Genomic DNA, 13,178 nt, shown 5'->3' on the forward strand with positions numbered 1-13,178 from the left:
CTTCATTTCATTTGGGTTGCCTTTAGACATGGCGTCTCCCTCAATGCCTCAATTAAACCATCATGCGCATGCGCAACTACTGTTTTGTGGCTTTTTGTTTTTCTTTTGCTTTGGCATTGCTTTAAGATGCCTATCACAGCCTCCCCTCCCTCCCCAACACTTACACGTCGATCTACAATTTGCGAGATCCAAGATAGCACAATTTCGGGTTCCTTCGGCATTGAGGAGCCATCAAGTCGTGAATCAGTTAAAAGTTCTCGCAAAAATAATTGAAAGGTTCCTCCGCTCGAGTACTTGAAGCAATTACCAGGTCTGACAATGGCTTCATTTGCATGGGGGGCCATGATATGAGGAAGTGTCTAACTTTATGTCCGTGTGAACAATATTTTTGAGCACAGAAATGAAACAAAAATTATTTCAGTATTTAAATCATTTATTATTACACTAGCAGTGTTTGTGTAAAAAGATTAAGTACAATTCGTGAAGTTTGGGCCATTAGCTCTTGTTGTTTCATAGTTTTCAGTGTATTATTCTATTTTTTTGTGTGAGCCTTCGACCACGTCATGCGGCGGTCCCTTACTCTGGAATGAGTCGATTGCACGAAACTATAGGTGGTAGACCCAATAGTTCGGAGCTTGGCGAACTTCATCGAATGTGTACATCTTTCATGTGTGCGGGCTCTGCGGTTTTAATTTGTTTGGTCTAATTTTATGGTATTTGGTTTGGAGTCCAACACATTGTCTTCAGCTAATCGGCCGAGTATGTAACGTCTGAATAGGTCTGAAAAGGTCGTAAGGCTCAAATTTGATGTGGTATTACAAATGGACTACTCACCCATTAATCTGCTCGATGGCATCGATTCCACTTGATTGATAGCAGGATCCGTATCCACACGTAGATCGTCCTGAGGCGACTTCACTTGTGGCTGCTCCTCTACTTGTGGCAATTGCGTTTTCGTTTCCAAAGCGGATTGATGCTGTTCCGTATCTGTGTTTGGCTTCTCTGCCATTTCTGGGGACAGGTCTGACTCCTGCGAGTTCCCACTGCGAAAGATGTACAGCTGAATCCATTGGCGAGGACGATAGCAGGGCTGCTCTGCAACCGTTGAAGTCTTCTGAAGCGGCATCACCGAACTGCTGAGCGGCCGCGGCCCATATTTCCACTCGTTACTATCGTCCAGCACAAAGAAGATGCCCCAACCGATGAGCAGGGCCGCAAAGATGATGATGAGGAAGCATAGAAAGTCCTGAAGGAGGCCTTTCAGGTATTCCGCACCGCCATGCCGATTGTTCCCTTCAGGAGTTTGCCTTTCAGCCTTCGAAAGATCCATTGAGCAGGATAATTTTGAAAAGTATAAGTTTTGTAAGTGTTTTAATTTTTTACTTTTTTTTTTGTAGTTCCCTACAACTTTTTGATCTGACGATTATTCTCATGTGTACTGGTTTTCAATTGGTATTTTTTTTTATCACTATAAATTTTAATTTTCATTTTTTCCCCACAAAACTGTGTTTGTTTTCAGCCAAAAAATGTAAAGACCGAAAGACTGTTGACTGCTCGACAAACCAATTTGAATGACTGGAAAATGTAGTTCTCATTTGGTGTATAAACATGAGAAAGGATTACTACAATCATGGCCTACTAAATATTTAGAAAAATGTTGCGGACTGATTTGATTTTGGTTTCCTCATGATGGGCTCTCAACTTTCCCAAAGTCGATTGGAAATTGGTGTAATTGAAACTGTTTAACAGCACTTTGGTGCCCATCAACATGGCGTTGGATGTGATTGAATTATTGGACACTTAAATGGGCGGCAAAGTCGTAGGGAGACTCGACTCTTTAGCGCATTTATCCATTTGGACCTAGGGGCTTCGAGGCTTCGACTTCGACTGTGACTCTCTCCGCATTTCCATTCCTTCCATTTGTAGGAGGCTTCAACACATTTCCTCCGTTTTGGAGGAACCTCAACACATCTCTGGCCATACACATCACTCACTCAGTCAGTGCTAATGAAGATGTTTCCCTCGAGAGACAGAAAGTGACTCTGAATCTGGCACTGGAACTGGCACTGGCACTGGCACTTCATTAGTCAGGAAGTGTTATACATGATGGAGCCGATGCATGGGACTGTAATTTGATTAGGGATTGGGTATACTTATTATATAAATGAGGAATGATTCAAGAAGTTAAGCAATGCAACTGTAGATTAATAAATTCGATTTCCTCCAATCTTTGGCTTGCGATCAATTAAATGCCCGCCACCAACTACTGCGTTATACAATCGCCCAGGCTGTAAATCTACTTTGTGTACTGATAAGACCCTCCTCCTCTCTCTCTCTCTCTCTCGCTCTCTCTTTGATATCTGACTCCCCCTTAAGCCAAAGAAAGAAAAACCTAAAGCTCAACAATGGCAAAGCGGCGGAGACATTACATAACCAGGCACAATAACCTACAAAAGCAGTCTCAGCCACCCAGCCCCAACGCCCCCTCTCCCCGTGAAAACTAGTGAAAAATCAACGTAATACAGTTAACAGCTTCTAAGAGAAGAAAGAAACGAAAACACCGAGTTTTGTGTGTGTGTGTGTTTGTGTGTGGGAAATTACGACAACGACAAATAAATTACAAGCAAACGCTTAAGGTCAAGCGATTTGTGCAGAAAATGAGGCATATAGAAAACATATTGTGGAGATCGTTGGCTTTTTGATAACCAAAGAAATGAATAGGCCCAAGCGACTGGAGTCAACTAGAGTCGACTGTCGAGGAAACGTGGCTACCACAATTGCCGCGGGGTCAAATGGCGTTGAGAGGTAACGAGTCGAGTTAAATCATCGACTTTAACTTGGGAGTCAACACGTGCAGAGGGTTCCATGCCTCTGGCTACGAGTCTCTGAGTCTGAGTCTGTGTCTGAGTCTGGCTCTAGCTCCAAATCTAGTTGTGTGTCTATGGCTCTAGTTGTGGCTTTGGCTCGGCAACCAGAATTGATTGCCACTTGAGAAGGCCATTTCGATGTCTTCGTACATATAAATCAAAAGAATATTTTTTTCAAATTGCAGTCCACGGTCTGCGGCTCGTCTTTGCTATGATTTAGGTGCCACGGATGGGCCGCGGACTTTTTTGTCTGACATTAGAGATCCGCCGCTCTATGGGGAGTGCCCTCGACAAGGTGTCAATTTGGCGTGCGAGGCATTTTACAATGATTTTCGGTAGTTGGCCATCAATTAAATTCGCGTTAGACAGTCGATTATTCGGCGAGTATCCATCTACATATATAGAAGAATCCTATTAACTTTTGATTGACTGTGAAAAAGAACTATGAAAAAGTGATGAGCCATGGCTAACAATTGGGGATTTTCACGAATATCTATTGTTGGTGGTCTTTGAATGTACACCATTTCGGGGGAATCCCGTTTTCCCCTTCGCTTGCGACCCCTTTCTTTGGTGAATGTGTAACCGGCCAATTTTATAACTCCTCGAAAATGTACTCTCATCTCGCAACTAGTTTCGGTTTTTTCGGCTTTTCGGTCTGTCGTGTCTTCATGTCTTCATGACTTCATTTCACCCACCACCAGTCGACGCTACCACAAGATTGTGTTAAAATTTTATTTTTGCATAATTGAAAAAATTTAACAACTTTAAGCAAACAAATTTTATGTTAACTGTTGAGCATTTTGTAATTTTGCTCGCGTGCACATTTCTTTTCGCTCTGCCTCTGACCCATTCCATTCCTTAACAAAAGCCAAAGCCAAGAAAAATCCCAACATTACAACGTGATTTCCGGAAGTTAAAGCGCAACAAAAGGCGCCTGCGCGACTGCGCGCCTGCGCAAATGTCGTCGCCGCTGCTGTCGAATTGATTGTTGGTCTCGGAGTGGTGCAGGAGTGGTGCAGGAGTGGTGGTGCCCTCTGCCGAAGAAGTTAAGGAAAGTCGTGCGACAACAGCTGCTGCCACGGCAGCCATCCTGCCTGCCTTTCGTGCGAATAATGTCATTTGTGTTTGTTTTATAACCAAATTTACAACAACTTGCCACAACATCAACTACCTACCACACAAAAAAAAAGAAGCTAAACATGCACTCAACATAATTGCATCCAATCCAAGTCAATGCTGTCAATGGAGGACCACTTCCAGAACTACCAGTGCCTATACCCTTTCAAAGAGCAATACCCAATCCCCCCATGCGAATCAATGACAGCTGGCAGCCTTCAACGGCAGAGACAGAGACCCCACACAGACGTCAGGGAAATTAGCTGACAGGAAAAGCAAGGCAACAAAAAAAACATAGCTAAACCTTTTCTTTAAACAAACACCTGTCTGGCGGTTTTGCAATTCCCTTTAACAGATTGGCGTGATTTGAATTTTTGCAGTAGATGCTTCCTGAAAGAGTGAAAAAAGCATGCCTTAGAGAAATTCACTTTTAACACCAACTCTCGCCTTGGAACTTTCCCCTTACAAACCATCCAAGGAAAGTTCTCTATGATCATCAATCACTCCGAAGTCAATTCTAGAATCTTCAACATCATCTTTCGGAAAGATTGATTCAAAGAAGAACCTTTTCTTTAAGCATTATTCTTTCTCTTTCAATAATCTTTCGCAGAAGAACTTTTACCTCATCTTTAAGAATAGAAGACCGTCAAAAACTATGCCCAGAAATTGTGTAATCTTTCAGTTTCAAACAGATTCTTGCGTCAGCTGCCTTTGCGCTTTTTATATATGAAAGATCTTAAGAAAAAGTTAATTCCTTATTAATGGGTTTTCTTCTTTTGCCTTCTTACATAATAATTATAGAAATAAAGCTGTCAGTGGTAGCATAAATTAGTATTATAGAAAATAGAAAGGTTTCCTCTACCAAATGGTGTTTTTGCCCTCGCCACAGCAGCATCCATCCACACATTTGACCATTCTTTTGGCTAATTTTATGCCATGTCTTGTTGGATTTCATAAATCTTTCGGGCTGTGTGGCGAAATTTCGTCCCAGTGCCTAGTGTCTGGGGCATTAAATTAATGTTCTAGCATAAATTTATAATTCATGGCGAAAAATACTTCTATGGCGTTGTGGTTCTTTGTGCAAAATGATGTTTACCACGAGTTGAGGTCGACTTAATGACCTTTTTGGGGTACGTGTGAGACTTCTACTTATTAATTATATTATTGGCAGACGTTTTACAAATGCTTCACTGACGGTTGCCGTTGCCGCTAATTAAAGTTTAATATTTCATGCAATTTTTTGTCTAATTTTTATAAATTGTTCGGTAACCCGTTTTTGATCCTTTTGGCCATTACTTTTTTCTACATTTGAAGGCCATTTGAATTATTTGAATACATATTCAGCAGAGTCGTAAAAATTTTTTGTGTTTATTTTCAGCTCTTGATATCTTTATAGCCAGCATTCACGCACTTCTCGGGCGACCGCTTGACCTTTCAATTAATCATGGCTAATATATTTATGTATGGGAGATTTTTCCAGTCTCCCCTTTGGGCTAACGGTAGCTTCTGCTGTCAAGACTTGTTTTTCATGTCTCGTTTATCTTAAAATTTTCACACCAAAAGTCAGGTTTTTATTTGAATATTTAAGCATTTATGTACGAGTATGTTGAATGTTGAAGCATGCTTAAAATGCAAATCGATTGGTGGATGCATAAATTAAGGTTTCTACTATTTTGCTAAAAGTTCAATCAACTTTGAAAGATAGTTTTCATTATGCAAACTGCAAACTTTCCTTTGAATAAAAAGAACCAACTCATTCGATCGTGTTGTATGCCCTTCAGCTAACTGATTGTATAATATTTTCTGATGAATAGAAAATGCGGAATTCGGTAAGCTCTCTCATAACCACACCACCCATTCACCATTCAAAAAATTAGAGCAGATAAATATTTGAAATACATTTTTTTCCATTACAGAAATCGATTTCGGAACAATAGCAACTCGAAAGCATCGCCACAAATGAAATAAAAATGAAATCAATATTTGCAATGACACAAATAAATAAAATCAAGAAACAATTTCTCTTGTCATCCCCGCAAAATGTTATCAATGGAGATCACTGGGTGAGTGGCACACACAGCACGGCGCTAATTGTAAATTATGGGGTCTCGAAATGGGAATTGGAATTGCTACCGTGCTGTGGTCTGGTCTGCTATCGAATGACATTTTGCTTCGATATAGAAAATTGCGTATTAATCGTCATCCCAGCATGAGGGCACACAATGGATATTGCTGCAGCTTTCTTTCAGCAAATCAAAGGCAAACAATTGGATTCCCTGCAGCCACAAATCAAATGCTCGTAATCGTAACAAAGAGCAATCGTTGGATCGCATTAGCCACAATTGTTTGGGCCTTCTTTTTTTGGGAGCGGTTGCAACAGTTGGCCCACACACACATGATGTTGATGGTGCCCTGGGGCACCACCACTTCCGACAAGTCATCCAGATATGTACTTCTCAGTTGATAATCAGAAAACGGCTAATTGCAGTACTCGTCTCTGCATTTGCACTTAACAAAGTGCAGCTAAAAATGGAAAACTGTTACAAATTTCCGCTTGTCAGTAGGGGCCCCCGTTCCCATTTTCCAGAGTGACAGAAAAACGTGTGAAAATTATGAAATTGCATTTTGATGAAACCTCTATTCGGTTAAGTGGATGGATGGCTGGACGGAGCTCCCGAAATAAGAGCTCTTCTCCCCAGCCCAAAATGTGAGCATTTGTCTGTGCCTTTGTGGATTTTTGTGGGCCTGAGGTCTGCGGCCCATTTTGAAGTCTCTGCGGCTTTGTCTGGATATCTGAGGGAGATCTGAGATTTGTGTGTCCTGTCATAAAGATCAAATTTTCTTTTCTTTTGAGCACAACTCTCCGCCGCTTAATTTTCACTGAAAATGCAGAGTACCAGCAAAAGAAGTAATTTTTGTTGTTGGTGAATTTATGAGTCATTGTTTGAATGTTTGGCTTTCGGACTACAGTCTTTTATCTTCTACGATTTCGCGAGTTCATTAATTCTGCCTCAACGCAGGGAAAATAGATAGGGAAAGAGTTTTCCTTTAAATATTTGCTTGTTATATACTGCCCATAAAAGAGGATGAAAGCAATGCCTCGATTTCATTGATTTATTATCCGTAATTGAATCAACTAATAATAACAACCTACTTAGACCTATTTCACGTATTTCACTTTGAGCTCATATCAATCACAAGATCACAGACCCGATAGACTTTCTCCCTAACAAAATTAAATTTCTATTTACAAAATATACCCAGATGATCCCGCAGACAATCAAAGCAAAACCATCCCAAACCGAGTACTCCAAAATTGAATTAAGTTCAAGAGTTCAGGATGAGCAGCCACAAATTGTCGAGTCTCTTATGTAATGGCTTTGCAACAAAAGGCAGGCAAACAGTTTTGGCGTGGCCGGAGGTTGATGTCGAGACATCATTGATTTTCACACGACAACAATCGGCATCAGTGCGTCATGGAGCGGCCTTTGGTCTCCGGCAGATAGAGTCCCAAGACAATGAAACCAAACAGGCACATGCCCGACGACATGAACATGGTGGCGGGCAGGCCCTCATCGTAGATCATGGTGGGATAGATCTTCAGCGCGATGAAGATGAAGGCACTGAACGTGGCCATGCTCAAAGAGGTGCCAATGGAGCGGATCTAAAAAGGATTAAATGTCAATATAAACACTTTCCACGGCATCAACTTGCAGACTACCTTTGCTGGCAACAGCTCTATGATAATGATAAAGATCAGGGCTATAACACCCACCGATGCAATGACTGCCACGAAGCACATCACCACCAGCGGCAGCCAGCCATTCTCCTCCAGAAACTCCGGTGTGCAGCAAATCTTCAGCAGAGCAATGGCCAGCTCTCCCAGACCCATGCCAGCCATCGATGTGAGGAGCAGCACACGACGTCCCAGGCGATCCACCAGGACAACGGCACAGAGTATGCCAAACAGTTGGGCAGCCCCCACCACAATGGTGCAGGTATTCGGATCCAATTTGTTGCCCAGCTCCGCAAAGATGTGCGATGTGTAGTTGAAGATGGCGAAGCTGCCCGACAACTGATTACAGATGATCAGCACAAAGATCAGGCCGAATATCTTTATGGTAGGCACATTGACTGCAGAAAGATAGTTGGAGCATGTTCAGCGGAGTCTCCCCCATAAATTAGAGATAATATCACTCACAGAAATCTCTCCAGGTAATGCTCTGTGTGACGCCGCCACTGAGAACTTGGATACGGAACGTGTCAAATTCCATTTCAGCAGCATCATGGTGTGCCACCTCCATATTTGTGGCGGCTGGTGGCGTGAGGTTCTTGTAGAAGTAGTAAGATCTTTCAGCTTCCCCATCACGACCATGCCTCAGCAGATATTGGGGCGTCTCGCGGAGTCCAATGACTGACACCATAAATATCACAGGAAGGGCGATGATAATGCAAGGCATCAGATAGTACGAGAGATAGGAGGCTAGTGCAAAGCCTATCATCATTCCCATGCTAACGTACATCATGGCCATGGATGATAAAGCACCACGAACGCTGAAAAGAGCCAAAACGGAAGCTTCAATTAAGAGCTATAGAATAATTGTTGACTACTCTGCAAATCATCATTGATCCCCGATTTCTGGGTTTTTCTATAAATGTCATATCTGTAATACACAAATAGGAAGAATTTCTCCGAAGCACTTCAATCTAATCACTTCAAGTAGACAAACGTTAGCCGGTATTGCTGGAGCTGATGTCTTTATCGTCTGCACGTAGTACTTGAACTAATCAACAGCCAGGGATTACCAACAAATCATATATTATACTTCCTCTTGGGCACACTTTTTTACTTTTACTCACTCATTGTCGGCAATTTCTGCAATAAATATTGGTAGGACAACATAAACACCGCCGCCTGACATGCCAGCGAGAAATCGTCCCGCATATAAATAGGTTACGTCTTGGGCTGTATAGATAAGGATCCAATATACCTAGAAAGAAAGAGAAATTAATCTGAATCAGACCTTGAGGAAACCCCCTCCATAGAGTGCTTTATCAGCTCGTACTCATACCATATTGGGAATTGCCAGAATATACATGCACATTTTCCTTCCTATACGATCGAGTAGCAGTCCAAAGATTATATTGCCCGACAGAGAGCCCAGACCGATCAAAGAGCCAACCCTATAGAATATAGTACTATATAGAATGCAGCCCTCTTTGGTTCACAGTAATCCACATACCAAGAGGCCTGAACAATGGTCAAAGGTGGTCCTAGGGGACTATTTTCGGAGCCCAGAAGTCTCAAAGATGGCGACAGCCAGCCCACCGCAAGGCCGTGCGTCAGCGTCATTATGTGCACTAAGCGTTATAGTTAGTTATTGATTAGTGCGTGTTTTTGATGGACAACCGAATAGATTTACCCACCCGTCATTGTGGCAATAAGCTGCCATCGATAGCGCGCACTGAATATACTAATTTTCTTCGGTGGAACTTCATTCAAAATCATTTTGTGTCTTTTAATATTCTAGCACTTCACTTTATTTAGAATGGGTAATGTACTTGGTAAGGCTGCCGTTTGCCTACTGAGAGCTTCCACCGCTCGTTGCAGACGCTTTTGTAGTGAAAATCACATCCAGATATGTACTACCTCAATCGCTTTGGTGATGTAAACACTCTTATAATGATTATAAAATTATTCAAGATTAGATTGTGGCAGAGGCCTCCTCAAATTTGTTGCATGCTGATTAATACACTACACATATTGCTTTGGAGGAGGTCCAAGTGCTAGTTTTAGTTAGCAACGCGGAATTTAAAGAGAAGAAAACTAAGTATACAATATATCAAGCAAAATGCGTGATTTTTGGCAATTTTTTTATAGCTACACTCAACTATGTTCTGGTTTTGATAAGAAAATGTAAATTTGTATAGCTTTTGACTGAATTTAAGCAAAGATTAGCAAAGTCATTGTTTGAGGGTCATAAAGTTGTAAAAATTAATCAGGTTAAACAGTGGATTTGATCGTATTAAGACGTTTGTTTGCGAGATTAAACAAAGTAATTTAGTTTTCACTTTTAAAGCGCTACAGAGAGAGAGAGAGAGGATTCGCGTGTTTAAAATCAAAATTTTCATTAGATTAATCAACTTTCAAATTCGATTAAAGTTCAATAATAATACTGCACATATGATACTGGTTGTTGGTAAAGCCTCTTTGATCTGTAGAGCATTTTGACACCTGTTTAATGCCACTTCAAGTAATCTTCGATAAGATTTACAGATCATAAAACCAGCTACCAACCTTTTATCTAATATGCAAATAACAAATAACTAACTAATATATCAGAGGTGATGCTCTACCTTGATGCTGGCTAAGATTCTGACACCTAGGCGTTTTTAGAGCATATTTCATGAGGTTTTGAAACTAGCAAAGGTTTTATCTTTTAACAATTAAGTTGTTTGCCTTCCGCAGAGTGATTATCAAGCAGCAATTTAACATGTTTCATCATAAAAGGAAAAAAGAAAATAGAAAACCCGAGACGGAACAGCATGACAACAAGTTGACGATGGGCTTTGCAGAGAGGTCTCTGGAGTGGGCCCCAATCAGCGATCGTGTCACAATAAATGATTTTCCAGTGATCAAGTTATTATCTGGCAGTTCCCTGGCCCCAGTCGGTCTCTCATCGACTGTCTTCTCGGAGTCGTAGTCTCGGCTGCTTATATCGATCGATAATGATGGGTTCCTGTGCTACCAACTCTCGGCAAACTCTTACATAAATCTTCGGTTGCATCGAGCGGAGGCTGTGCTGGTGCCGATGCTGGTGCTGTGCCCCTGCCTCATCGTGATTCCTTGTGGAGGAGACGTCTGTATTCGTGGCTGGAGTTGTGCACGGTCGGAGGTCATGCCCTCAGGTTTGTTGTGCAGTTTGTAAAATGCTCAATAAAAAAAATATCAAATTTTTTCTGTGTCATTTGCATTTGCCTTTGCAAGCCGTGACCATATTATATTATCGTATCCCCTCGTCTGTGGATCTTTGACACAGCCAAGACAATGAATGCATCACCACCCTCGTACGGATGATAGTACTTAGCTTCTCTGGTGGCCAAAATCCTCCCGGCCTGTATTTCATCATTAGCACACAATTGTTGTTTTATAATTCCAAATGCTAAGATATCACTTTGGGTTGTTCAGCTGTCGTTTGAGATAGATTGCACGCCTCTAACAGACTAGTGGCGCGGGTTCTTTGGCATTGAAATCACTTTTCACTCGTTTATCTTACGAGTATACTTGTTTTTTGTTCACATTCCAGGTGGATGATGTGACAAAAAGTCGTGGAGTTTCCAGTTTTATTCTTGCCAATCGGAGAGATTTGGCTGTCAACTAACGATGCTGTATTGTCTGAATCATTGCAATTTATTTTTCGGGTTTTTATTGGTGAAATAAATATCTTACGAAACATTAAAAAGAATTTAAGTAAAGTGGGAAGTTGGCTTAGAATTCGAAGAATTAGAGACCAACCTAATGGGATGTTTCTGACTCTAACATTATAAAAATAAAATAAAAGTTCTCTGCCTCTTAGAAAGTCTGAGAAACCTTCAATAATTCTGAGATATGTACAAAAATGTTTTAAAAATGATAAAAAATGTTAAAAACATTCTGCTACACGAGAAACATTTATCAAAGCTACCCAAAAACACATAACCCCCGACCATTAATCATGGGGCTTATCTGTATCATTGATCTTGACAAATGTGGGTCGAGTGCAAAAGCACATTTGAAAATCAGCGTCCACGACAACATGCTCGTATAAGTAGAAGGGCCAGGAATGTTGGCTAACTCCCCAGAAGCATGCCTATATTTCAGCCGGCAAAATAGTTGAAATCCTACAAAAAATGAACAATAAATTCAACAAATTGCTGGTGCCACTGCACTGAACTCCAGTGAAGAAGCGGCATGCTGCAGCCAAGTGCTGAATGAATGACGGCATGAATGGATGAGTAATTGAAGGCAGCAAAGTATTGTTCTCATGCTGTGAGCACGTTGACAGTGTGCTGCTGCCACCCCGTGTGTGTGGGTGCAACATACCGTGGCGTATCTGGCAGAAACTTTCGGCAGCACAGCATGGGGGCCCGGGCCGCTAGCCATGGCGAAAATCGCACGTTTCTATGCAAATCTTCTTCGCTTTTCAATCATCTACACGACTAGACCACGGTGGCTTCTGTTATTTCTTGTTATTTCTTTTCTTCTTCTTGGATTTTTGTTTTTTTTTTTGGCTGTCTGGAGACGTTTTTGGTGGCCTGTAGGCAATAATTATCGCTTGCATTACGTATTTCGGCTGCTTCTCGCTTTTGTTTTCGGCTTTGGGTCTTTGGGGCTTTGGTGCTCTGTGGATGCTACGTCGGCTGTGTGGCAGTGTGGCAATCTAACTGGGGTTGGCATAGAAAACAGGCGTTAAAATTAACGGGAGTTAAATGGTTTTTCAATTTACAAAAGGCAAAGGCTGAGACGAAACAAGATTGCACCTAGGGCCACCATCCCATGCATCTCTGATGGATAGTTTGGGGTTAAATATAGGCTAGATGACTTCTGAGATACTTCTACAATGATTTGACACTTTGCCCGATCTTCCACTGAATTACTTTTCAACAACAAAATGGGGAAACGACCTTTTAAGGTTGTTGCACAAGGTGTCAGAGAGGATTTGTACGTGTATTTGTTTTCATGTGATCTTTAGTTTGGTGTACGCTGGTTTTTGGGCCAAAAATGTGTACAAAATCAATTAGTTGTGGCAATGATTTTCTCCAACAAATTGGCATGCCATTTTCAGTGAGTTTTAAGGGGAAAAATGTCCTTGAAAATATTAGGGAGGGCTTGGATACTCTTGAGTTATGCAAAGATTCCCAGCATTCCAACATTCCTGATAGTAATCTTCAATGCCAGAACCTTTAGCGGAAGACACTATGATAATAAAATGTTTATTATAGAGAAACTCTATTAATTCTTGTAATTCTGTTGAACATTATCAATTGAGCAATTCATTATGATCGCATGCAGCCTGCCATTCTTAATGAGCAAAAGCCGCTAACTCAATGTCATTTGCATCACCCCAGCAGCAATGGAAAAAAAACAAAAACATTGTCAATAGTTAATAATGGAAAGGAGTCAAACAGCCAAAGTTGAGAACCGAATCGCCATTA

General features: G+C 41.3%; 2 protein-coding genes and 1 long non-coding RNA gene across 5 annotated transcripts; all 3 read right to left on the reverse strand.

Moving 5' to 3' along the window:
* Positions 1-432: 432 nt before the first annotated feature.
* Positions 433-1,580, reverse strand: LOC6897852 (uncharacterized). Of its 3 annotated transcripts, XR_004468399.1 has the most exons (3): positions 835-1,580; positions 597-780; positions 433-534 (listed from the first exon to the last, which is right to left on the reverse strand). XR_004468399.1 is itself a non-coding variant. In XM_033376562.1 (2 exons), exons 1-2 carry the CDS (start codon positions 1,328-1,330, stop codon positions 689-691), a joined length of 588 nt encoding a protein of 195 aa, XP_033232453.1. In that variant the 5' UTR covers positions 1,331-1,580; the 3' UTR covers positions 433-688. The 3 variants fall into 3 exon arrangements, 2 of the variants coding, with proteins under 2 accessions (XP_033232453.1, XP_002137955.3); XM_033376562.1 differs by having other exon boundaries at positions 433-780; XM_002137919.3 differs by having other exon boundaries at positions 446-770; positions 835-1,579.
* Positions 1,581-3,585: 2,005 nt separating this feature from the next.
* Positions 3,586-4,418, reverse strand: LOC117183253 (uncharacterized). The gene is made up of 2 exons (XR_004468395.1): positions 4,043-4,418; positions 3,586-3,965 (listed from the first exon to the last, which is right to left on the reverse strand). It is a non-coding gene; the product is annotated as an uncharacterized lncRNA (long non-coding RNA).
* Positions 4,419-7,083: 2,665 nt separating this feature from the next.
* On the reverse strand, positions 7,084-9,592 carry LOC4802933 (facilitated trehalose transporter Tret1-like). The gene is made up of 7 exons (XM_001359711.5): positions 9,411-9,592; positions 9,227-9,344; positions 9,056-9,167; positions 8,844-8,974; positions 8,185-8,537; positions 7,705-8,117; positions 7,084-7,647 (listed from the first exon to the last, which is right to left on the reverse strand). Exons 1-7 carry the CDS (start codon positions 9,490-9,492, stop codon positions 7,450-7,452), a joined length of 1,407 nt encoding a protein of 468 aa, XP_001359748.5. The 5' UTR covers positions 9,493-9,592; the 3' UTR covers positions 7,084-7,449.
* Between the last annotated feature and the right edge of the window lie 3,586 nt (positions 9,593-13,178).

This window comes from Drosophila pseudoobscura, chromosome 2, assembly GCF_009870125.1.
Source record: "Drosophila pseudoobscura strain MV-25-SWS-2005 chromosome 2, UCI_Dpse_MV25, whole genome shotgun sequence".
In the NCBI taxonomy this organism is placed as follows: domain Eukaryota; kingdom Metazoa; phylum Arthropoda; class Insecta; order Diptera; family Drosophilidae; genus Drosophila; species Drosophila pseudoobscura.

Coding starts and splice junctions, on each gene's coding strand:
- LOC6897852 (XM_033376562.1), bottom strand. CDS start 1,330: ATGGATCTTTCGAAGGCTGAAAGGCAAACTCCTGAAGGGAACAATCGG. Junction 781..834: donor GCCATCGAGCAGATTAATGG/GTGAGTAGTCCA, acceptor CGACCTTTTCAG/ACCTATTCAGACGTTACATA.
- LOC4802933 (XM_001359711.5), bottom strand. CDS start 9,492: ATGATTTTGAATGAAGTTCCACCGAAGAAAATTAGTATATTCAGTGCG. Junction 9,345..9,410: donor GCTTATTGCCACAATGACGG/GTGGGTAAATCT, acceptor TATAACGCTTAG/TGCACATAATGACGCTGACG. Junction 8,118..8,184: donor CATTACCTGGAGAGATTTCT/GTGAGTGATATT, acceptor ATCTTTCTGCAG/TCAATGTGCCTACCATAAAG.